The 24,495-nt window shown below is 55.6% G+C and overlaps 1 protein-coding gene across 7 annotated transcripts in view; it reads left to right on the forward strand.

The window, feature by feature from the left end:
- The window catches only part of FRMD8 (FERM domain containing 8), a 31,250-nt gene extending 16,270 nt beyond the window's left edge, over positions 1–14,980 (forward strand). For 6 of the 7 annotated variants that reach the window (XM_070488148.1, XM_070488145.1, XM_070488147.1 and 3 more), the window contains 5 exons: positions 1,038–1,253; positions 3,379–3,502; positions 4,307–4,450; positions 10,195–10,399; positions 13,203–14,980. In XM_070488148.1, the coding sequence (XP_070344249.1) occupies positions 1,038–1,253; positions 3,379–3,502; positions 4,307–4,450; positions 10,195–10,399; positions 13,203–13,321 (808 nt within the window). In that variant the 3' untranslated portion in view covers positions 13,322–14,980. The remainder of the gene's footprint in view (positions 1–1,037; positions 1,254–3,378; positions 3,503–4,306; positions 4,451–10,194; positions 10,400–13,202) is intronic. The other variant, XR_006521735.2, reaches the window with a different exon arrangement.
- Positions 14,981–24,495: the final 9,515 nt, after the last annotated feature.

A 24,495-nucleotide genomic window follows, 5' to 3' on the forward strand; every position in this document is an offset into this window, starting at 1 on the left:
GACACAGTGACCAGGGCCCTGATTGGCTGAGGCCCAGCTCCTCCCTTGGGGCCCGCCATGAGCTCAAAGTGGGGAAGGCTGGATTTCCAAATGAGAAGTGAGAGCTGTTGCTGGGAGAAGGGATGTAGGGGGACAAATGATGAAAATGCCAACAGTAGCCCTAAGGGGGATGGGCAGCCTCTGGACACCCGTCCTCATGCCGCTCTGCAGTTGCTCCCCTCCAGGCTAGCACAGGTTCCTTCCTCGTGTCAGCCTTCCCGCTGGGCCGTTGCCCTTCCCCATGGCATGCGGTGTTTGGTCCTCCAGAAGCCCAGCAGGGACCCCTCCCCTCTTCAGTGAAAATGACAACCTCAACTTGTTTGATGCCAGGCGCATGGCCAGGCACATGCCAGCCCTTCCACATGAGTTGGGATTAGTGTCCTTATTTTATACATGGGGAAACTGAGGCTCAGAGAGGGTGCTCACTGTGCAAAGACTGAGTGTCCAACTGCAGTTCACCTGGAACGGCCAGTGCTCGGCCCGCAGGATCACTGTGCTGCCCGTGATGGGGAAACTGCGGTTCCACCAAGGTGCTTTCCTAGTTTGTGTGTGGGGGGTGGAAGATGTCCTTGCTTTCATGAACCTGTGCTGATGGCGTGGAGGTTGTGTTTTCTTTACATCTTTATTTGGCAGAACAAAACATGCATAGCTCTAGCTCACTTGTCCCAGTTTTTGGTTGTGAAATTCCACTGGTTCAGAAACCAAACCTTCCCGACTCAGTGACACAGACGTTGCTCTGAAGCCCTCCTGCCAGTCTGGTCCCGGGCTGGGCCTGGTTTCCACTCTTATCTCTGTCTCCCGACGTTTCCTTCAGGCCTCTCATCAGCCAAGCATGCCTCTGGGAACGTGGCAGTGGGGTCCCTGGCGGGCCATGTCCACACTTCACCTCCCCTCCCCTCCCCTGTAAGCGTGGCCGCACCCCCAGGACCTCGGTGGCTCTGGCCAGCTCCCAGCCTTGGGGCCCCTCATGCTGAGCGCCCATCTTCCTTCCTCCACAGGGAGAAGCTGGACTCCTTCCTCCCGGCCCACCTCTGTAAACGGGGCCACGGGCTCTTCGCTGCACTCCGGGGCCGGGGGACCAAGGCTGGGACAGGCGAGCAGGGCCTGCTGAATGCCTACCGCAGGGTGCAGGAAGTAGTCGGCGAGCACGAGGCCTCCCTGAGCACCCACTACCGTGCCTACCTCCTCAAGTGCCACGAGCTGCCCTTCTACGGGTGAGCCGCTCCCTCGTGTCGTCGTCATGGCAGCCACAGCCCTGGGTCTCCTCCGTCGCTTTCCCCTGACAGCCCAGCAGTCTCTCTTGGCCTTTGCTAGGACAGGCAGCCAGTGAGCCCAACTCTGCCCCAGCTGAGCTCTGTCACGAGGTGTGTCGTAATGTCAGCACCTCAGGCCCCACGGGTCCCAAGCTGGACACTTGTCCTCCACTTCCTCCTGTCACAGGCCAGGACACCCCGGGCAGGTCCTCTCCTTCACCTGCCCCAGTCACTTGGTCATTGGACCTGCTGACCTTCCCCGCAGCCAGCTCTCTCATTCACACAGTCAGCGTCCAGCCCACAGCCCTTGTGTACCTACTGTGTGCCTGCAGTGTAGGCGCTGGTGACACCTCAGTGAGCAAAGAGACTGTAATCCCTGTCTGGTAAAGCCACCGTTGTAGGGGAGAGGGAGACAGGTGGGTGGGGGCAGCAGCCTGGTGACCAGTGAGGATGGTGTGACAATACTCCAAAGGGGCAGTGTGGCTCAGGCCAGGTGGTGATGACATAGGAAGTGAGACGTGGTCAGATTCCGGAGACGCTGGGGGCAGAGTCAGCAGAATTTGCTGGATGGATGTGCAGTGGAAGAGGTGAATGAGAGGGGCAGGGAGGACTCCAGGCTTCTGGCCCGAGCAGCTGGAGGATGGCGTTGTCATCAGCTGAGATGAGACCACGCCGGGTGGAGCTGGCAGGGAAGGTCGGGGGCTTGGTTTTGGATTTGTTGATTTTGGGGTACTCGCCAGATACCTGGGTGGTGATTCCGAGTGGGCATTTGGGTTTCTGAGTCCAGAGTCGGGCGGTAATTGGTGTCTTCAGCACATGGATGGAGTTTGAAACCGGGAGCCCCAAGAGATGGCCAAGGAGGCGAGTGTGGACCAGGCGGGAGAAGGACCCCAGAGCAAGGCGGGAGGGTCTGTGTCAGCCGAGCGAAGGGAGATGTTGAGGGGGAATGACCCAGCGTCCCATGCTGTGCTCGAGGTCAAGCTCAACATGTCGTGTGTGGCTGATGGTTGACCTTGGCTCCAGCACCGTGAAGGTGGCCGTGGGTGGAGGAGAGCGAGAAAAAGACTGAGACAGTGAGTGCGACCCACTCTTTCGAGGAGCTGTATGGGGAGAGGGAGTCAAGGTGGAGGAGCAGTTGTGGATGTGGTGGGGACAAAAGTGTTTGCTTTCCGTTGGGCAGAAGGTGCCGTGCTATAGGGACGATCCAGTCAAGAGGGATAAATTGAGATGAGGATGGGCCAGTGACTGCTCTTCTGGTTCCATCAGTTTCCTTGGGGACAGTGGAGTCCAGTCCCAGCCATCACGGAGCCTGTAGAAGTCCAGGCGCAGGGACAGGAGTGGGGCTGCTCTCGGGAATTGAGGTCGCGGGCGCTGGTCTCCAGGCCTGTCACGCTGCGCAGGGGCAGGCAGTCACTGCTGGGCTTTCACAAGGCCTCTGGCTTAGCTAAGTGCAAGCCGGGAGAGGCCAGGGCAGCCGCAGGAGTGGGAGAGGACATGGTGGGGCAGGAGGGAGAGGGTGGCAGCTCAGTGGGTTGGCGTCCTAAGGCCACTGCATCCCTTTCGCCGTCTCAGTATTGAGCCCTGGAGCTGCTTCCTTGGGCAGCCCCCACACCCTTTTGGGCCCCAAGCAGGGGCAGCCTTGACCCTCTCGCTGCTGAAGGGTCTTGGCCTGGCGGGCAATGGGCAGCGGGGCTCTCCCAGCCCTGATGTGGCCTGGCCACCTCCAGAAGCCTCAGCCCCAACCCCTGGAGCCCCGAGTCCTTGGGCTCCTGCCAGTCCCTGCATGTAACTTGCTCTGTCCGACACCCCATTCATGCTCTTCCCTCTGCCTGTGGCGCCTGCCCTTCTCTGTGCCACCCCATTCCCCCTCCCACCTGTTGAAACGCTCCTGTCCTGCACGACCAGCTCAGATGCCACCACCTCCACGAAGCCTTCCTCTCGCCCCCACTCAGTTTCTCCCTCGCCTGGGACGGGTTTCTGTTTAACCTCAGTCACCCGAACAGCTTCAGCCTCTCAGCTGCCTGGGACAGGGCCTGGCCGGAGCACTCACTGGAGGGCACGGGCTGACGCCACCTCCCCTCCCTAGGTGTGCCTTCTTCCATGGTGAAGTTGACAAGCCAGCCCAGGGCTTTTTACACCGGAGTGGGCGAAAGCCAGTGGCCATAGCCATCAGTCTGGAGGGCGTGCATGTCATCGACAGCAGGGAGAAGGTACCTCTGGCTCCTCCAGGGTGGGACCTGGGGGGGCCTCAGTGGAGAGGAAGGGAGTGGGGTCCTTACGCAGGCCTTCCGGGTTCCCCTGGGCCTCTGGTTGGCCTGGGGGCAGGGCAGCGTGGGTGGCCACTGTCATCCTGGGGGCTTCCCTGGGACTGCTCTGGACCAGCTTCTCTGCCCAGTGTGCTAGGCAGGGGGATGGCCAGGGTAGGGGGAGGCCGCAGCTAGGATTAGCGCCTCTGAGTGGAGGGAATCTGGCAGGGCCTGGTGGAGACTAGCTGGTGGTTTTCCAGAAAAGCCCCACAACTGGGAGCCCTCCTGGGCTGTCTCTGGGCTGCCCCTGTAGAGGTTGATGTCAGCAGCCCACCCTGTGGGGCAGCCTCCTGCACCTGGGCAGGAGTCCCTCCTAGACCAGCAGAAAACTTCTGGGTGACTTCTGGTTGTCCCCAGAGAGGGACCTCAACCCCTCCTGGGCATCTGTGCCCCAACATCCCGGGCCCAGCTGAACCTCCTGGTGAGATGCTGCCCAACTGATCTCACGGAAAAGCTCTTCTCCCCACCTGCCTCTTCCCCCATGTGGCCGGCCCAGCTGTCAGGGGCTTGACCCGCTGACGAGAAGTGCTGTGGGTTAGGGGTTCTCGGCCTCCCTGGACCACAGCCCCCTTTGGATAGAGAAACACACACAAACTTAGAGGTAAATAGCCTAGCCAGGTGTCTCCTCCTGGTGGCAACCGAGCGAGATGGGATTGGGGATCAGGCCTCTGCCCAGGGAGTCCAAACTCTGCATCTCCCGCTGGCCAGCACGTCCTGCTGGGCCTGCACTTCCAGGAGCTGTCATGGGACCACACCTCCCCTGAGGAGGAGGAGTCCGCCCTGTGGCTGGAGTTCGACGGGGACAATGAAGGCACGCCGGTCAACAAGCTCCTGAAGATCTACTCCAAGCAGGTAGTGGTGGGTGTGGCCCACGCCAGGGGCAGGGAGGCTGGGCTCAGAGGGTCCCAGACCGATGGAGGCTCCAGGCTGGCTGGCAAGGAGGTGAGAGGGCTGCTGACCAGGGCAGCTGACCTCTGCTGACCAGGAGCCACCCTGGCGAGTCGGGAAGGCCTGGTCTGGAGACACCACATCAGGGCGGTGGCAGCCGCAGTCAGAGAGCTGCTCGTGGTGGGCTCCTGGTACTGTGCAGGCAGCCCGGACTGGCTGCCCGTCCTCCAGGCCCCTGTGATCCGTGCTCTCAGAGGAGGAGCAGGCATGGAAGGGTTAACGTGCCTTTGTCCCCCTCTCCCTTCGTCCAGCACCTGATCCCACTGCAGCCTCCACCCCGCCCCTTCTCCTCCCGCCCTGGTCAGGCCAGGCCTCCCTCCGACCCGGCCCTTGCAGGACAGTTCCTGGCTCCTCTCCTCTCTCAGCTCATAGACACGCTCCAGAGACTCCCATCTCCCAAAGCACACATCCCCTCCTGCCACCATCTCGGGTCTCTAGGCCCCCCACAGCCACACTTCTCTCTGCTCTCTCTACACCTCGCCCCTTCGCAGCCAGCCTCCACCCCTGCACTCCCCGAGCTCCAAGCCCCAATGCCCAGCGCCCTCCGTCCCAACTCAGCCTGACCACACGCTCCTGGAAACGCCCCTCCCGTGCCCTGTGGCGGCCCCTCCAACCTCCAGGCCTCTCCCCAATTTCCCTTGCTGGCCCCCTTTCCTGGGCCTCTCTCGAGGGAGTCTCCCTGCCCTGCGTCCATGAGCTCTTCCCTCTCACGGCTTTGAATACTCAGCTCTCCTCACCTTTATGCTGATGACTTCATAACTTTGATATCACTAGTCTGGGCCTCTTTTCTAAGTAAATGTTTATTGAATTACATGTACAGAAAAGTTCCCACATCCTAAATGCATAGCTCAGCAAATTTTCCCCAAACAAACCCATGTAACAGCTTTTAGATTAACAAATAGAACCAGGACCCCAGGAGACCCCTCAAGCCCCCTCCCAGTCCTGCCCCCCAAGAGTCACCCTGTGCATGCTTGAACCTTACAGCGGTGGGTCCCCACCGCATGGCCTTGCTGTCTGGTTTCCCCCACTCGGCGTCCACTTCTTGAGCTCCATCCTTGCCGCTGGCAGCAGCGGTTCCATCTCGCACCACGCTCTCTGGTGTTCCAGCGCCTGAATTTGCCAGGCGTCACTCTTCCATCCTATTGCTGAAGGGCACTCGGCTTTGCAGTTTGGGACTGTTGCAAACAGCGCTGCTCTGACCGTTGCTTTGCAGCTCCTCTGTGCGCACGTGTGGGTGCACACCCAGGGGCGGAATGGCCGGGGCACGGGCAGGCGCTTGCTCAGCTTTAGTAGACACGGGTTCCCGAAGCCCTCGCCGTTTGCACGCACCAGCAGCAAATGAGTGCTCGTGGCTACATATCCTCTCCACCGGTTGGTTTGCTAGCATCTTCCATTTTAGCCACGCTGGTGAGTGAGTAGCGATAGCTCCTTATGTTTCTTTCCTTTATTTTTTAGTCAATTTCACTGAGGTATAATTTACCAGAAAATGTACCCATTTTAAAAGTGAGTTTTGACATGTTTACACACCCTCGTAACCACCACCACCGCAGTCAAGGGGTGGAGCGGCTTATGTGCTATCCATGTATCTTCCCAGAGGTGAAATGTCTGCCCACATCCTTTGCCCTTTTTCATTGGCATTATTTCCACCAGCCTTCAAACGTCTGTATAGTTTTAGTCGGCATTTCCCCCCAGCTAATGAGGTTGAGTACCTTTTGTGTATTTATTTGCCATCTGGATATCCTGTTTGTTGAAGTTTTTGGGCAATTTTTCTTTGGGATTGTCTTTTATTGTCTTGTACATCTTTCTTTCTTTCTTTTTTTTTTTTAAAGATTGGCACCTGAGCTAACAACTGTTGCCAATCTTTTTTTTTTTCTTCTTCTCCCCAAAGCCCCTGGTACATAGTTGTATATTCTAGCTGTGAATGCCTCTGGTTGTGCTGTGTGGGATGCCGCCTCAGCATGGTCTGATAAGCGGTGCCATGTCCGCGCCCAGGATCTGAACTAGTGAAACCCTGGGCCGCCAAAGCAGAGCGTGTGAACTTAACCACTCGGCCACAGACCGGTCCCTACATCTCTCTTCTGATTTCAGACTCATCTCTTCACCTATTTGACACCTCCTCTTAGCTATCTCTAAAGTTTTGCTTTCTCCAGGATGTCATATAAATACACTTATCATACAACTCCTACATATTTACCCAAGAGAAACGAAGACATATGTCCACACCAAGACTTGTGCTCAAATTTTCATAGCAGCTTCATTTGTAATAACCAAAGAATTGGAAACAACACAAATGTCCATCACCGGTGACAGATAAACACATTGTGGTCCAACCCTGCAGTGTATATTCTGTGTGCAGCCTTTTGAGACTTGCTTCTTCCACTAAGCTTCAGGCTCTTGAGAGTTGTCTGTGTCGCGTGTTGTATCGTCAGTTCATTCCTTTTTACTCTGGAAGGGTCTTCCGTCGTGTGGGTGTACCACAGGTTAGCTCTTCACTCACTGAAGGATGTTTGGGTTGTTTCCAGTTTGGGGCTTTTGAGAATAAAGCTGCTGTAAACACTCATGTACTGGCTTTTGTGTGGCCATATGTGTTCATTTCTCTTGTGTAAATACCTAGGTGTGGGACTGCTGGATTGTATGATCGGCTTTATTAGACACTACCAAGCTGTTTTCCACAGTGGCTTTTTTACCATTTTGCATTCCCACCAGCCAGGTCTGAGAGTTCCGGTTGCTCTGTGTCCTTGCCCAGCACTTGGTATTGTCCGTTTCTGTCTGTTTGCCATTCTGATAATCGTACAGTCGTGATATGTCATTGTGGTTTGTTTTATTTATTTAGTTAGTTAAAGGTATCCTTTTTGGTGAGGAAGATTGGCCCTGAGCTAACATCTGTTGCCAATCTTCCTCTTTTTTTTTTTTCTCCCCAAAGCCCCAGCACATAGTTGTATACCCTAGCTGTAGGGCTTTCAGGTTGTGCTGTGTGGGACGCCGCCTCAGCATGGCTTGATGAGCTATGCTGGGTCCACGGCCAGGATCCCAACTGGCGAACCCCAGGCCGCCGAAGCGGAGCACGTGAACTTAACCGCTACGCCACCGGGCTGGCCCTCATTGTGGTTTTACTTTGCATTTTCCTAATGATTACTGATTTTGATCTTTTTTCCACGTGCTTATTTGCTACCCATATATCTTCTTTGATGGAATGTCTGTTCAAATCATTTGTCCATTTTTTACTGGCTTATTTGTTTTCTTACTGAGTTCTGAGGGTTCATTCTAGGGTCTGCATACCAGTCCTTTATCAGGTACGTGTTTTGCAAATGTTTTCTTTCAGGCTCGGAATTGACTTTTTCTTTTCTTAACGCTGTCTTTTGAAGAGATGTTTTTAAGACTTCTAGTCCACTTACTTGTATACCTCCATTTGTTTGTCTTTGATTTATATATATATATGTATGTGTATATATATATATATATATCTTTTTTAGGAAGACTAGCCCTGAGCTAACATCTGCTGCCAATCCTCCTCTTTTTGCTGAGGAAGACTGGCCCTGAGCTAACATCTGTGCCCATCTTCCTCTACTTTATATGTGGGATACCTACCACAGCATGGCTTGCCAAGCGGTGCCATGTCCACACCCGGGATCCAAACTGGTGAACCCCGGGCCGCCAAAGCGGAACATGTGAACTTAACCGCTGCGCCACCAGGCCGGCCCCTGTCTTTGATTTCTTTCACTAATATTTTATAGTTTTCAGCATACAAATCTTGTCCATCTTTTATTACATTTGTCCCTAAGTATTTTTCTTTTTTTTTCCTTCCTTCTCTTTTTGCTGCTACCATAGATGGCACTGCTTTTAATTTCAGTGTCCGGTTGTTCGTTGTGGTCTATAGAAATACAGTTGGTTTTGTGACCCTTATATCCTGCTACCTTGTTAAACTCACGCACTAGCTCTAGGAGCTTTTTGCAGATTCTTTGGGGTTTGCTCAGTAGACAGTTATGCAGTCTGGGGACAGCTGTCCTCGGACTTCTGGTCCGTGTGCCTCTCGTTCGCCTGGCCTGCCAGCAGTCGCTCAGCCCTCCGGTACAGTACAGTGTTGCCTGGTGCGAGCGGACGCCCTTGACTTGCTCCTGCCCTCAAGCAGACGGCGTTTAGTCTTGCTCTAAATAAGTGTAGTCTTAGCTGGGGGGTTTTGTAGACGCCCTTCATCAGGTTGGGGAAGTTCCCTTCTCTTCTGGTTGCTGAGTTTTATCTTGAATGGATTTTTTTTCCCCTTCTCTCCAAATCCCATTCCCTTCTTGCCAGCACATAGTTGTGTATTCTAGCTGTAGGTCCTTCTGGCTCTGCTGTGTGGGACGCCACCTCAGCACAGCCTGATGAGCGGTGCTAGGTCCGCGCCCAGGATCCAAACTGGCAAAAGCCTGGGCTGCTGAAGTGGAGTGCGTGAACTTAACCGCTCGGCCGGGGTTCGGCCCTTGAGTGGATATTTAGTTTTGTTGAATGCAGCTAAGTTTTAACGGCAAGCTCCCTGAACCTCAAAAGCATCACACGGCGTTAGAGGAATTTAGAGGGCTTCCCTCCGGTGCTCACAGCTCAGGACCCTCACCCCCTGGCTGCCCGCCTGCTCATCAGCCCCCTCCCAGCTTGGTGGAGCTCCCCCAGTGAGGAAAGGGGGTGGTGTGGAGACCGGATGCTGGGCTTCCTTCTGGCTGGGCACAGTTCCCTGTGCATCTCCCCCTCCCCAGGGGGGTTGTGTTGCTTCAGAGAGGCCTCGGGCTGCAGTGTGGGTGGGCAAACACCTGCCACGTCTCCCTCGCCATCTCCATCGCTCAGGGGCCATCCCCCATTGCCCTGGGGCCACCTCCTGAGCCTCTGACCCTGCTCCCCGCCGTGGGTTCTCTTCTTGGCAGGCATTCTGTCCGCCTCGGGCCCCACTGCATCCCATTGCCTACAGCAGCAGCTGGCACAGGTGGGCAGTCGATAAATATGTGTTGCCTGACTAAGGGACGCCATCCACCGACAGCTCTCTGTGAATCTGTCAGCCCCTGGCGTCCCGGTCAGATGGTGCCCAGACTGTGCCCACTGATGTCTGATCACTTCACCTTTTTTGTCAACATGCATCACGCTTAAAATTTGTTGAGAAGGCATCACTTTGGAAGAATGCTTGCAGAGGGAGCCACCCCTTCCTCCCCCTACCCCCCGTGACCTCACCACCACCCTCTTTGTGGGTTTGCAGGTTCTTCTCTCGACCAACACACATGCGGTTCCTTCAGCCCAGGAAGCCCTGCCCGGACCTTCTTCCTCCCTTCCTTGTCCTCCCCATAGCAGCCGTGCTTCTTTCCCTGTCTGGCCTGACCACTCCAGCCCACTGCGGTCAGCCTTCTGGGCTGTGCCTTCTGACTAGAATGCTCTTTCTTTCCCACCCCACCCCCTAGACCTGGGACCCCTACTCCTCCACCAGGACTGACCTCTGAAGCCACTCAGATGGGCCGCTTCCCCTGCTTCTGGCCCACAGAGCACCTGCCACCTCCCTTGTATAAACGTGTTTGTTTCCTCATCTGCCTTCCCCACCAGAGGTTCATCTGGCTCTGCAGGGGTACAGGAAGTGGGCGTGGGCCGTGGCCCACCCTCCAGGCCTCCCCTGGCCCCTCTCTCCTCTCCAGGCTGAACTGATGAGCAGCCTCATTGAGTACTGCATTGAGCTGAACCACACCGCCGAGCCCGCCGCCACCCAGGAGAGCATGTCTGGTCCCAGCGCGGCCCCCGGCTCCCTGCCACCTCCTGCTCAGCGCCCCCAGCTGCGGAGGCAGGGCAGCGTGGTGTGCAGCCGGATCCAGCATCTCTCCACCATTGACTATGTGGAGGAGGGTGAGTGACCCCGACGTGGCATACACATGTGCGCACACACGTCTACATGCGCACACGCAGGCCCCGGGGGAGCTCCGGGGGGTAGGGAGACACAGAGCAACTCCAGACACGGTGTGTTAGCCTCCAGCCGGCAGGACGTGGCTGAGAGACGGGCTGGGGGCTGAGTGTCACATCTTCTGAGCTCTGTGATCGGGACTGCAGGCCTGGCGCTAGGAGCCCTTTGCTCCCTTCTCACTGCTGCGTCCACAGATGTTCACTGCAGCGTTGTCCAGATGGAAAAACTAGAAACTCCCAATGTCTGTTATCAAAGGTGTGGGTGCAGAAACAGTGGGACCCCGGCTGTGGAATCAGGGCAGCTGGCGAAGATACCTTAAATGCAATGTGGCCTCTCAGATCGGGTCCCGGCACAGCCAGCGGGCCTTTGTGGAAGAACTGGTGAACCCCAGTCCGTAGTTTAGTTAATAGTACCGTACCGTGTTCATTTCTCAGCGTGCACAAATGTACTGTACTTGATTGTCACACACGGTGCCAACATCATGAGGATACGCAGGAACTCTTTCTATTACCTTTGCAACTTTTCCATAAATCTAGACTTATTGCAAAATAAAAAGCTTTTTTTGGGTGGCCGGCTCTGTGGCCGAGTGGTTAAGTTCACATGCTCTGCTGTGGCGGCCCAGGGTTCGGATCCTGGGTGCGAACATGGCACTGCTCATCAGGCCATGTTGAGGCGGCATCCCACATCCCACAACTAGAATGACCTGCAACTAAGATATACGTACGGGGGGGGGGGGGGGGCGTTGGGAAGATAAAGCAGAAAAAAAAAAGTTTTGTTTTTTTTTAACACAATAACAAATATCTACCTTTAAATGGCGGATGTCGACAAAATGATACTGAGTAGAAAGAACCAGGTAATAGGTTGGCACCATGCAAGACTGCTCCGCGGGGGGAGCGACGGAGGGGTCCCAGTGTGGGGATCGCTTGCTGTAACTTTTCCTTTTCTCTTTGTGCTTCTCTGTAGCATTTCAGGCTTTTACCACAAGCATGTCATGTTTATAATCAGAAAAAGCAAAATAACTTTTCTGTAACAGAATTGGTGTTGGCACCATGGTAGACTTTCTCAATGTGGTTGGCGCACACGGTTGTTTACACCCAGTCCCTTCTTGTCGGACATTATAGTGATTTCCGGTTCTCAGCTACTACAGACAGCATACCTGTAGCTAAATCCTTACTTGGAATCTGAACCGTCTCCTCAGGTTAAATTCCTAGATATGGGGCTGCTGGGTCAAAATGTGTACCCACTTGTACCCCTTGCAGAGGAGAAGATGACATCCACCTTCTGTACCCACTGTGGATCTTAACGTCCTGAGAGAGAGAGAGAGAACTTGTTTGAGTTGGTGGTTGAATTCTAGTGAAGGTGGACCATTTTTGTGTCCTTGATCCTTTCTAGTTTCTTCATGGATTACTGTTCTTTTCTTTCTTTTTTTTTTTTTTGAGGAAGATTGGCTCTGAGCTAATACCTGTTGCCAATCTTCCTTTTTTTCCTCCTCAAAGCCCCAGTACGTAGCTGTATATCCACTTTGTAAGTCATTCCTAGTTCTTCCGTGTGGGATGCCGCCACAGCACGGCTTGATGAGCAGTGTATAGGTCTGCGCCCAGGACCCAAACTGGTGAACCCCAGGCCGCCAAAGCAGAGTGCGTGAACTTAACAACTCAGCCACGGGGCCAGCCCCCAAGAATACTATTCATTTTTGTTGCCTGTTTTTCTTTTGTTGCTTGATTTTTTTAAATTAACACCTTACATTAATGTGGTAGATTTGTGGGGCTGGCCATGTGGCACAGTGGTTAAGTTCGCATGCTCCGCTTTGGTGGCCCAGGATTTGCCAGTTCAAATCCCAGGTGCGGACCTACTGCTTGTCAAGCCATGCTGTGGCAGGCGTCCCACATATAAAGTAGAGGAAGATGGGCATGGATGTTAGCTCAGGGCCAGTCTTCCTAATAAATGAATAAATATGTAAAAAAAAAAAAGTAGATTTGTTATAATGAATGAACCAATATTGATACAGTATTATTAACTAAAGTCCTTAGTTTTAACCTAATGTGCTTTTCTGTCCCAGAAGCCCATCCAGGACACCGCACTACATTTAGTTGTCCTGACTTGAAGGCTCCTCTGGGCTGTGACAGTCTCTCAGACTCTCCTTGTTGGATGACCTTGACAGCTGGGGGAGTCCTGCTGGGGGATGTTATAGGATGCCCCGTTACTGGAATCTGTCTGATGTTTTTCTCCTGATTAGAATGAGGTTCTGGGTTTTTTGGGGGAAGATCACAGAGGTAAAGTGCCATCGTCATCACCCCCCCCATCACAGATGTGTTAGCAACAAGATTCATGACCGTTGACATTGACCTTGATCACCTGGCTTGAAAATTTTAACTTGTAAGAATATTCTCCTGATCTTACCGAGGTTCAGCTTCAGTCAGTTATCTGGGTTGAGGAATTTTGTTTCTTTGGTCTGTTCCTGAACAGATTTTAGCAAAGATCCTCAGACGCCACAACCGGCTAGCATCAAACCCCGATTTGCCTCTGATGTGGAAGCCTGGCCACACCACACGGCCCACCCACGTCACTGGTGGGAGTTAGGGTCGGGGGACTGAGGCTCAGAAAGTTGGCGGGTGTGAAGCGGGGAGCTTGGTCTGCACGGGTTCCGGAAGGAACCTCTCACTGGAGCCGGAACCCAGGCTCCCAGGGGCTTGGGTCCCCTCGCCGGGGAAGCCCTCTCTTCAGCGCGTTCTGCTTATTCCCTGATAGGCGAGAAGATCAAGCGGGTGAAACCGAAGCGCACCACGTCCTTCTTCGGCCGGCAGCTCTCCACGAGCCAGGGGAGCTACACCGTGGTGCAGCCAGCTGACAGCCTGGAGCAGGGCTGAGGGCGGCAGTGCCGGGCAGGAGGAGGGCACAGCGAGCCCCCCGGACCTGGCCCAGCGCTGTCCTCCCTGAGGGGCAGGGCCAGCCTGTGGCCCTCACATTGGGGAGGAGGGCTTCCTCAGCGCGTGGACAAGTGACTTCTGTGGCCGGGACGGTGCCTGGGCTGTGCAGAGCTGGCCGGGGCTTCCGCAGGGCCCCTCCTGCAGCCTGCCTGTCATTCCCCTGGACTTTGGGCCCCACTGCTGTCTCAGGACCATCTGATCAGTCCCCGCCCACCCCCTCCCACCCAGGGACATGGTTTTGTGCCCCTCTCACTGTGCCCTTTAAGGGACATTGTCCCCTGCTCTGAAGTGCCCGGTGGCAGCTCTGATGGCAGGTAGCTGAGGAATAGGGCTCAGGACCTGCAGGTCCCACATGCGTCTTTGGTCTTTTCCCCGGACTTGGGTGACCACATCCCCGCATTCCTTCTGCTGGCATTCCACCCCATGCTGCCAGCCTGGGCCGATGCTCCGTGGCGGCGGGCAGGGGGCTTCCCTGGATTGAACTACAGCAGGAACAGAGAAGACAGGGTCCCCCACCCAACCCTCCCTGGCTGGATGGAACTGGAGGGAGCCAGGCAGGGCCCAGCTCCCCTGTGCCCGTACTCAGGCCTCTCCTGCAGGCAGGAGACACTGACCAGAAGGAAGGTGCCTTTTTGCTAGCCTTTGGCGACGTCACTGTGCTGGGGGGCGGCTGTCCTATGGACCAACAAGCCCACCAGACCCACCCTCCAGAAGCTCCCAAACCCCCTTGGGCGTCAGGTTTTAGTTTTGTTGTTTTCTCATCTGCTTTGGTCCCGTGAAGCCTGTGAACTCTGGGGCAACTCAAGAGAATGCCGGCTGTCTCAGCTGCTGGCTTTCCCCCGGAGACAGCGGTGTGGTTTCCATCTGGCCTGACCCTGGGCCACCCATGCCTGGGGCAGTCCCACCATGAGAGCATGGATGAGGTAGGAGGTTGATGTGGCGCGGGTTGTGGCTGGCCCAGGAGCGGGCTCCTCCGTGGTGGGTCTCACGGGCGCGCCTGGGGCTTCCCCCCCCCCCCCCCCGGAAAGAAACACTGGCTCAGCACAGGGCTTTGCTTTGTCTCCCGCTCCCAGCAGAGAACCGTGGGAGAGGAAACGAGAACCTCTTGTCTCCAGATGCCAGAGCCCACTCACCTCCTCCTCCCTTTGGTGACTTTTGAACACTCCAGATGTTTTGAGGTGGGCTTGTCTTCCAGCAGCAGGGACTTTGTTATTTGTCATAATAAATAGGTGTCCCTGGCCTTTTGGAATGTCGCAGCCAGAGGACCTCTGGTCTGCCCTCCTGGCGTCACTCGACATCACTAGCTGCCCAGCCCGTCCACTCCCAGCCCTCTGGGTCTCTCCTCCCACTCACTGTTTTGATTCCAGGTGAATTCTTATCCGATGTGCTGATGGCAGCCTGTATGTGGGGTGTCTGTGTGTACACACAAATCACTTGTTTTTATTCTTCAGCCTCTTTCTCCTGTTTTCTAAGCATCCATTGTGCCTTAACCTTTTCTGCCTGCCCTTTGGGACAAAGCAGGATTTTACTAAGTGCCCTTTGAATATTCTCATTCTTTTATATCACGTGATTTATTAATAATAAAATCAGTTTCCAGCAGACTTTGGTGCGGTTTATGACATGGAGTAACGAGAGTGTTAATTACAGCCTGGGAGTTGATGACAGGCTGAGCGGTTGCTGTTAACTCTGCATCAAGGGATGCGGCCCTCCGGGCTCGCCCGGCTGAGCGTTGATGGAGAACCCGGGTGAAGCTCTCCTGTCCTGGTGGTCGGTCAGGGACTCCCAGGGTACGAAGGCCCAAGAGGGGTTTGGAGTTCACAATGGGAACAAACAGGAGCTCTGTAGGGAGGCAGGGGCACAAGGAGCCAACAGTGGCACCTTCGTCCTTGTCCCTAACCTCAACCACACCCCCCTCTGCCTGTTAGACCTGGTGGGTCCAGGTTCCTTCTCACACCTGGGGCTGGAACACAGGGCACAGTCCGGAAGCCAGTGCCCCATGGGAGAGACCAGAGAAACCAGGAGGTTTGGGCAATTCTCTGGGGCTCTTTTTGCCCTGGGCCCGGCCGGGAGGCAGTTTCTTTCCCACAGGTCCTGTTGGGGGTGGGGGCACAGGACGGGGACAGGACAGCATCAGACCTGACCTCCGGAGCGCTCTGGGCCCTGCAGGAAGCCACGCAGCACGTCACCATTTGGGGATTAGAGTTCACACTGTGCATGTTTCCGGAGCTAGAAAGAGCAAGCCATGTGTCCCCACAGCAGCACCATCCTGGGACTAGGGCCTGTCTCCTCAGGCATCGGTGACAGTGAGTGGTGCCTTGTCCTCTGTGGGGTCCTCTGCTGGTGAGAAAGCATGATGCCATGACCATGGCCACTTATGTGAGGCGCTGACCTTGAGCCTCCACTTCTTGACCTTTAAGATGGGAATAATAATAGGAGCCACCTCACAGGGTTGTTGGGGTGCCTTAGTGTCTGGTGTAGACTATTGGGTGTAAGCTACTATCGTCTCTAAATGTCCTGTGTCTGGAAAGCTGGGAGGAAGAACGGGGCTACCTGAGAGGCCAGGGCTTGCCGATGGCAGAGACACCCCCTCTGGTAGGATAGGGGGCACAGCCTGGGGCCGGGCAGACCCAGAGCTGCTCCTCCTACCCAGGCCCCGTCTGCCTCCACCACCTGTGGTAGTTTCCTAGAGCTACTGTAGCAGGTGACCACAAGCTTAGTGGCTTAAAACGACCCGCATCCTTTATCTCACAGTTCTGGAGGTCAGAGGTCAGAAATGAGTCCCACTGGGCTCAGATCAAAGGGTCGCCAGGGCTGCATTCCTTCTGGAGGCTCCAGGGAGAATCCATTTCCTTTCCTTTTCCTGCTTATGTGGCTGACTTGGGGACCCCCTCCCAGCACCATCCAGGAGCTTCCTGTCAGGCCGACCTTTTCTGTGGCTCACTCTGCCCCGGCCTCCTCCCAGGACCACCGCCCGGTCTCCACTGCTAGTTCTTCAGTTGTTTCACGGCCCTAAGTGCACGACGTGTCTCCCTAACCGTTTAGGTCGTCAGTGGGCTCTCCCCCCAGGGGGGCCTTCGTGCTCTGTGCCCAGTCATCCCAGCACAGGAGACCGGGAGAGGGCGCCACCTGCCCCGACCACGTCTCTGTGTCAGCCCCCAGCCCCATTCTCCTGGGCCGAGCCCAGTCTCCACTGCACAGCCTGCATGCTGGCCATGGCCATGTGCCCCAGGTGCAGCTGAGCAGAGACCAGCTGACCCCTGGAAACGTCCCCTTGTGGCCTGTAGAGCAACTCGGCAGAGGGAAGGGGGAGAGGCTGCGTGCTGGGGATGCCTCTTGGTTCTCTGAGGGCCTGAAGCCCAAGATCCTAATTCCAGGCACCCATCAGATGGCCAAAGAGGGACAAGGAGGGAGCCCAATTGGGAACCACATCCTGGTGAGGAGCCCGGCTCTGCGCGGCCAGCAGGGTGGCTGCTGGAAGGTCCCCTCGGAGTGGGCTTCCTGGTCTCCTCCTCGCAGGCGCACTAGGGTGTTTTCCCACCGCCTCCCCCATGGGCACCCCGAGGTCGGGCCCTAGTTTACACATGTCTGTGAGGTGGCACCAGCCCAAATCCAGGCGCTGAGTGGGTGGTTAGCAACGTGAACTCTGGCCCGCACCCCACCCTCTGCACAAGACATGCCCTGGCCCAGAGGCTGACTCATTTGGAATGAATGAAGGTCAGGCTTCAGACCCCAGCAGTGGGTTCCATGGTTTTGTAAAATTTGAAAAAGTAGGATTTAAAAAATTATTTTCCTTTATTATTTTTTTTTGATTGACGCCTGAGCTAATATCTGTTGCCAATCTTTTTTTTCTTCCTTTTTCTTCTTCTCCCAAGTTGTATCTCCCAGTCCATAGTTGTATATTCTAGTTGTGGGTCCTGCTAGTTGTGGGATTTGGGACGCCTGATGAGTGGTGCCATGTCCGCGCCCAGGATCCAAACCGGTGAAACCCTGGGCCACCGAAGCACAGCGTGCAAACTCAACCACTCGGCCATGGGGCCGGCCCCTAAAAAATTATTTTTCTTAACATAGGCCCATAAAATTATTTAAGCTTCAGGCTCCACAAGTGCTGAATTGATCCCTGCCCACTACACATACTGGCTCCACTTGTTTCTGGAACACACCCTTGTGGGGGCCTGGAATTGGCCACCCCAAGATATGTCTCTTTGGCATGAGGATTATTTAGGGCTAGTTATTTTGCAGACAGGAAAGCAACTGAAAAGTAGAATTTACTTACCCTTTGTAAGAGACATTTACACTGTAAAGGAAATCTCCATCTGTAAAGATGTCTCCCTCTCTGTACCAGGAAGAAGGGGAGATGACCTTACCCCTAGAAACTCTTAATCAATGGGGAAGGCAAGGACTGAAATCTGCATTTGTTTACTGTGCTTGTCTGGTAACCTCCTGTAACTGACTTCCCCCACCCCCAACATCCTCCTTTGTCTTCAGCTGGATACGATATTTAGGGTGGTGGTTTCAGCCATTTTGGCTAGTTGCTCGGCTTGCCTGAGCCTTTCCCATGTATACATTTGACAAATAGAAATGGCAAGCAATAGGATATATTGGAGTACATGAGGAAGCCATTTGGTGTAAACCTAATTCAGCCTGACTTTGTTTTTTCCCAAAAGGGCCTGACTGTGGCCATTGAGCACACATTGTATATCTGCTTTAAAACATCTACTATGGCAAGAACAAATGGCCTTAAGATAAAGGTGCAACTCCCCCCCAACCCCATTGGCATTTCCTTAAGGATAAGCATCTTTCCTTAGGCTAGGAACTGATTGCTGCACTCACCTTTGACCACCCAGCTCAAGACAACAGACCTGCCACCCTGCTGTGTTCACCGAGACAGCAGACCTATCTGCTGTTTCCATCAATTGCTGTGCCAACAGAGCAGTCTTATATAAAAGGGACATTTCAATCCTATGTGAAAAATCCTGTTTGGGGGTATATAACCACTCTGTGCACCCCACTTCTTCGGTGCCCTTTCTTCCTTCGGGAAGAAACGCCCCGGGCCATGGTCCTCAGAACATAAAGTTTTGTTTAATTTTCTCCTGCTATTCTGTCTCACGTGAATGTAATTTGTTCTCCGGCCAGACAAACCCAGAGAGGGTAGAGGAAATGTCTTCCTGCCCTACACCCTGCAGTCTCCCCTTTGCTCAGCATTCTTGGACCCCCTCCCCAACTTGGCTTCCCAACAGGCCCCCAGCCCACATCCCCCTACCCTAGCCTGTCAGACTGCATGGCCATCCTCTATGGGACAGACCTGTCTCCTGGAGGGCCAACACCCTACCCCTGGTCTAGTCCCCCTCCCTCCCTGCTGTGTAGCCTTAGGCAAGTTATATCACCTTTCTGGGCCTCCATTTCCACCTCTCTCAAATGGGGATGGTCATACCTGCTTCTTCAGGTTACTGAGGGCTATGGTGCCTGTCTGATGACTTCTTCCCAATCCCAAGGGCAGAGCACAGAGGTTAGGTGTGACACTGGGTTACAGATGGGAAAGCGCCTGCAGCCTGCGATGGCCGCATCTGTGTGCCATCAGGACAGGTTTGGTGAGTCACTCGTCCCTTAAGACCCCCCACATTCCAGAGGTCATTTCCACGCACCCCTGTTCCCACCTGCATTCGTTTCCTGGGGCAGCTGTAACAAAGTACCACAAACTGGGGGCTTAAAACGACGGAAATGTAATCTCATAGTTTTGGAGGCTAGAAGTCCAAAACCCTAACCTAACCCTAACCCTAACCCTAACCCTAACCCTAACCCTAAGGACAGCAGCCGTATTGGATTAGGGACCCACCCCACCCCACTTCATCCTCCCTAATTACATCAGCATCGGCAATGACCCTATGTCCAACTAAGGTGACGTTCTAAGGGTGGGACTTTAACATATCTTTTGGGGGTGACACAAATTCAACCCATGATACCACCCACGTGGTTTACTGCCTTGGTCTTCTTTGGGGCTTTTTAATGCATCAAAGGTTGTTATTTTGAAATACCAGCTGCCCTCAGGTTGCTGGGAGAAGCAGGAGGCTGACCCCCGCCAGCCTGGCACATGGCCTGGCTTGGCCATCACCTGGCTCCAGAGGCCCCCCAGACCAGAAGAGGCCCTGCCGAGACTGCCCCTGGGGCTCAGTGAAGTGGGACAGGCTCTTCAAGGCCCCCAGACACCCCCTAACTCTTCAGAATTCTGGTAGCAGAGGTCACTGGCACAATCAACACAGCCAATCCTGTTGTCCCTCCTGAGGCTGGGGCATTTCTGGGTCCTCCTCTGCCACTTACGCATCGGGACACTCCTGCAGGCCTTCCCGATCCTGGCCTCTCTGGGCCACCGGCACAGGCAGCTCGTGCCGCAACCGCGGCCCACAGGAGGCCAGCTCAGGTCCACAGCAGGGGAGCTCGAGCTCTGTGCTGCTGTGGCCAACAGTATGCTGACCCATCAGAGACCCCCAGGGGGCCAGAGGCCCTGCTGGCCTCAGAAAACTCCAGCAGGGCAGCCGAGAAAGCTTTCCCGCTCAGGTCGAGGGACACATCAGACAGAACTGCGAAGGAGCGGTTCGGAGTGACGGCGCCAGGGGGCAGGAGTTCTAGGTGCCCCACACAAGGAGTTGCAGAATTAATGACCAAGTTGCCCAAGAGGGTGTCAGCTCAGAGTCTACTCAGCTTTTCAGGGGACACTGGGGATGGGAACACAAATGACCAGGAAACAAGCCGCTCTATATAGACAGGATGCCTCTGACAGATGAGCTGGCTACATCCAACACGAGACAAAGGGGAACAGACAACAGATGGCGAAGGGGGGTCAGTTATCAAGGAAGGCTTCCTGGAGGAGAGGCCCTGATAGGCTCAGTAAGATAGAGGCGAATGGAGCAGAGTGAGAGGGCGTGGGGGCAGGGTGGGGGAGCCAAGCAAAGCCTGTGACTTTGAGCCTAATGGACACGGACAGTCCTGAGCCGAGGGACGCGCAGATTCTTACTGCTCCTCCTGCTCCCAGGCCAGGAGGACGCTTTAAAGCCACACGGCACTTTCTCCCTGTCCAAATCAGCCACACCTTTCAGAGAAGGCAGGCAGATTACCCAACATCACCCAAAGCGAGTGGCAGGGCCAGGCCTGGGTCAGAAGTTCAGTTTTAAGCAGCACGTCTGGTGCCCTGTGGTCAGCTGCTTTGCTTGCCCCTACTGAACTGACAATTTTGGGGTGGCAGGTGTCCAGGGGCAGGAGTGGGCAGGGAAGGGAGAGGTGAGTTGGCCAAGGTCAGCGCCCACAGGTTGCTGGTCCGGCTGCGGCCGGCAGGGGGCAGCTGAGCCCTCCCTTTCCTTCTCCAGCCCAGCTGCAGAGGTGGTGAGCTGGCACCTCCCGCCCAGAGCTATGCAGCCTGGCCCGCAGGGCAGAATCTGGGGGGCCTTTGTTCTGGCTCTGCATGCCCACCCGGTCTCTCAGAGCCGGCGCCCTGCCTCCTCACTGCCACCAGCTCCCTCTGGGCCATGACAGAGCAGAGAGAGGGTTTCCCACGAGGTTCCCTGCATCGTGATGAGACCCACATTTTCCAAAGATCAGGATCCACATCCTGAAAACAGATTCTGCTTTGGAGTTTTTTGTTTGTTTTTCTGTGAATGACAACCGAGTCAAAATATTTAAAACTAGGGCTATTTGGGGAAATCCAGGAGGTGCGGTGGGCACACCCTGGGACTAGTCACCTTCCTCCTGCTCCACCCTGCGGTCCGCCCCATGCCCACAGGAGCTGACTGTCCCAGGCCCCCTCCCCCTTCTCAGCTGTCCTGGCCCCTCTCTCAGCACCTCCCTCTCCCACCCATACTGAGCCCTCCAGCTATTTTAAACTATTTGTCATAAATATAATTTGCGAGATGATGAATAATAGTCCCAGCTCTTCTCTAGGACTTCTGTGTCCCCTGCCCATTTTGACCTTGGCGTGTGGTGGACGGGGTGGCGGTGACCGCTGACGCTCTGGCCAGCGAGAGCACAGGCCTCCCTCACAGTGCCAAGGTCAGCAGCCTCCAGGGACCGATGGAACCACTCAGAGGGTCTCCGCTCTGCCTGGTGAAGCCTGGTGCCATACACACCTCGCTCACGGATGCCACTCAGGCGGGCCAAGGGGGGTCAGAGCAGAAAACACTCCTTCAGAGGTTCAAGGGCAGTCTGAGCAACCAGTGCTCCGGTGGGATCACTGCAGGAACAAGACAAGGCTCGGGTCTGAGGACGTTCCCATCCGCAGGGCCCCGAGTTTAAGAGGGAGGCTCTGGCGGGCCCTGGAGAAGGGAGAGGGTTTCCTGCCAGCTGTGCAAACCCAGGGGTGGGAGGTGGTGGATGTCAGCACCGCCCAGCTCCCTGCCCAGAGGAGCTGTCACCAGGATTCCTGATGGGTGGGGCTTGGAGAAAGGCTGGCAAGGTGGGCACAGGCCAGAGGCGGGGCCTACAAAAGCTGGGACTTGCTTAGTCGGGAACAGAGGAGCCTAGGAGGTCTGGGGACCACTGGTAGAGCACAGCAGTGGTCGAGGGAGGCAAGGCTTGTGGGACCCGGTCAGCCCCTCGTTGCACAGGCCTTCCCTCTGCTGGGGGCTGGGGAGCCAGGCCAGGGGTGCTCAACACAGGGTGGGGAGCAGGTGGGTTTGGTGAGCACTTAGGAGCAGGGGCTTCAGGACAGAGGGAAGTGACCGTGAGCCAGTGAAGGAGTTGGCAGGAGAAGGGTGGGGCCGGCTCCAGGCAGGAGGCTAGCTTGGGCAAGGCTCAGGGAAGGGGGGCGGTTCAGTAGGGCTGGGGCAGCGAGGACCTGATGCCCAGGAGTCGGAGGTGTATGTGGCAGGGAGTTCCGGATCCAGATGCAGGGGACTGACACCATCAGAGTTATTTCCTGGAGGCATGGCCCGAGGCCTGACACCTGGCCCTAGGAGGGGCAGGCCCCCAGGAAAGGGCATTAGGGACCCAGAGCCCACAGGCCCTGCACTCCCCGGGGGAGACAAAGGTGAAATGTCGAGAAGCCCTCTCCTAACTTAGGATCGCCTCCCGGCTTCCTCTCCCTCTTTTTGGCCCACGTGGGCCAAGGACATGGGAGCATGAAATGCAGCTGGGCTAGCCCACCTCCTCCTCTGGCTTAGCAATCAGGGTCGGGGGAGTCTCCACCCCCGACGCCCTCTCCCCCAAATGCCTTCTGCCAGCTCTGGCCGAGACAGGCTCCCTGGTTCCTTAGCGGCCGCCCCGACATTCCACAGGAGCTGCTGGCCCCGGGCCGCAGGGAGCAGCCCCCCTTTCTCCTTGTCTGCTGACCCGGGCGCCCAGGCCTGGACAGAACCCCCAGAGCTGGGCCTGTCATCGAGTTTGTGGAGCTGCGGCTGCCCTGGGAACTCAGTTCCTTCCTTCAGCCTGTCCACAAATATTTACCGAGAGCCTAACAGTGGACAGAGTGACCTTTATAATACACAGACTGGTCAACACATTTACTGAGGTCGGCTACGTGGCAGGGACTGCGGGTCCAGTGGATGACAAAACAGCGGGAAACCCCTCCCTTGAGGAACTCAAGTCCCACAGAGGACGGCTCACTGTGAAGGTGACCTCCAGGCAGAGGCCTGAAGGAGCTGAAGGAGGGCTGGGCCAGGCGGCCACTGGGTGGAGAGCCTTCCATTGTCATAATCTGACAATAGTTGTTTTGATTATGAAGTGGGGTTGAGGAGAGCAGGCTGGGAAAGGTTAAAGATGTGCCCAGGGTCATGCTGGGAGGTGGGGACCAACCTGGCCAAGTGCCTGTGGGGGCTGGGGTGGGGGTCCAGGTTGTGGTTCCTGATGGGCTGCTGTGAGGTAAGCCGGGGCAGGAGGGCGCCCGGCCAGCACACGGTGACTGTGCAGTTCCCTCACCCAGGCCCTGAGACAGGGGGGCCTCAGGACTCAGAGGGAAATGGCCCCAGTTGAGTATCTCCTGTGAGTGGAGAGCTCAAGGTGACCCAAGGCCATAGCTCTGGAACTGGACCTGTGGGGGATGGGAGGGGTGGAGTTCTGGCACATTTTCAAACAGTGGCAGCAATACTGTCATTGTCCTGCCCTTGGTGTGAGCCTGAAGTACCACCCGGTTCTTAGTCCTCTTCTCTGCCTTTCCCAGCAGCTCCTGCAGGAAATCGCCCAGGTCCTTTCCTGGGCTGGTTTGGAAACAACAGCGCTGAGCTGGTTTCAAAACAAGATGAGGAGGCAGCCACGGCCATGAGAAAGGGCTTGGGCCTCGGCCCTGGCCCTGCAATCCGGATGTTGCCCAAGGGGCCCTCTCCAGTCTTTCCTTCCCCTCCAACCCCCAGCCCCTGAGTGGAAGGAGCATGCTTCAACCCCGCACTGGCTAGGGCGGGCCCATCTCCAGCCAGCCCCAGCCCGGGATCCAAGGTCCTGTTTACTGCTGTTTCCTGGAACAGCTTGTTTTGATCTAGAGAAATCTGCTGAGTTCTGCTGCCCCGCGGGCCTCGTCCAGAGAGTGGAGCTATGTTTAGCCTTATTTGCAGAGAAAGAGGTGGAACCCAAGCCGGATGTTTGTCCACCATGCTGTGAGCGCTGCCTTGGCCCCCCTAAGGCAGGACAGAGATGTCCCTGTGTGGCTTTCTACCCTCCTCTCATCTTCCTCAAATACATTCCCCTCCCCAAGAAAACTAGCTGTGTGGAACTCGGAGGCCAGGAGACCTTCTATACAAGGCCCCTCTGAAACTGTGCCATCTTGTCCTTGAAAATGGAGTGGGTGGCCAGGGTGGCTCCCCATACAAGGCCACAAATGAGGGCCTTAGTTCCTTTTGTGATGAAGAATCCTATGATCTGTAGAATCCTGATACTTTGTGTGGTGTTAATTCCACCTACTCCTACTCTTTTGAAAAATAAAATCTAAGATTGTTTCAGGGATTTGGGAATGATACATGTGAAGGAGGAAGATTTTTATACCAGAGATAAGAGAAAACCAAGCTAAGGCACCAAGCTGGGCCCAGGAAACCGCACACGGCAGTTAACACCACCACTCAGGCATCTTGTAGATAAATAAAGGGCTGACCCCATAGCTTGGTACTGTGACACAGCAGCGAAGGCATTTGCTGGGTATCAGC

Source organism: Equus asinus, chromosome 17, assembly GCF_041296235.1.
Source record: "Equus asinus isolate D_3611 breed Donkey chromosome 17, EquAss-T2T_v2, whole genome shotgun sequence".
Classification (NCBI taxonomy): domain Eukaryota; kingdom Metazoa; phylum Chordata; class Mammalia; order Perissodactyla; family Equidae; genus Equus; species Equus asinus.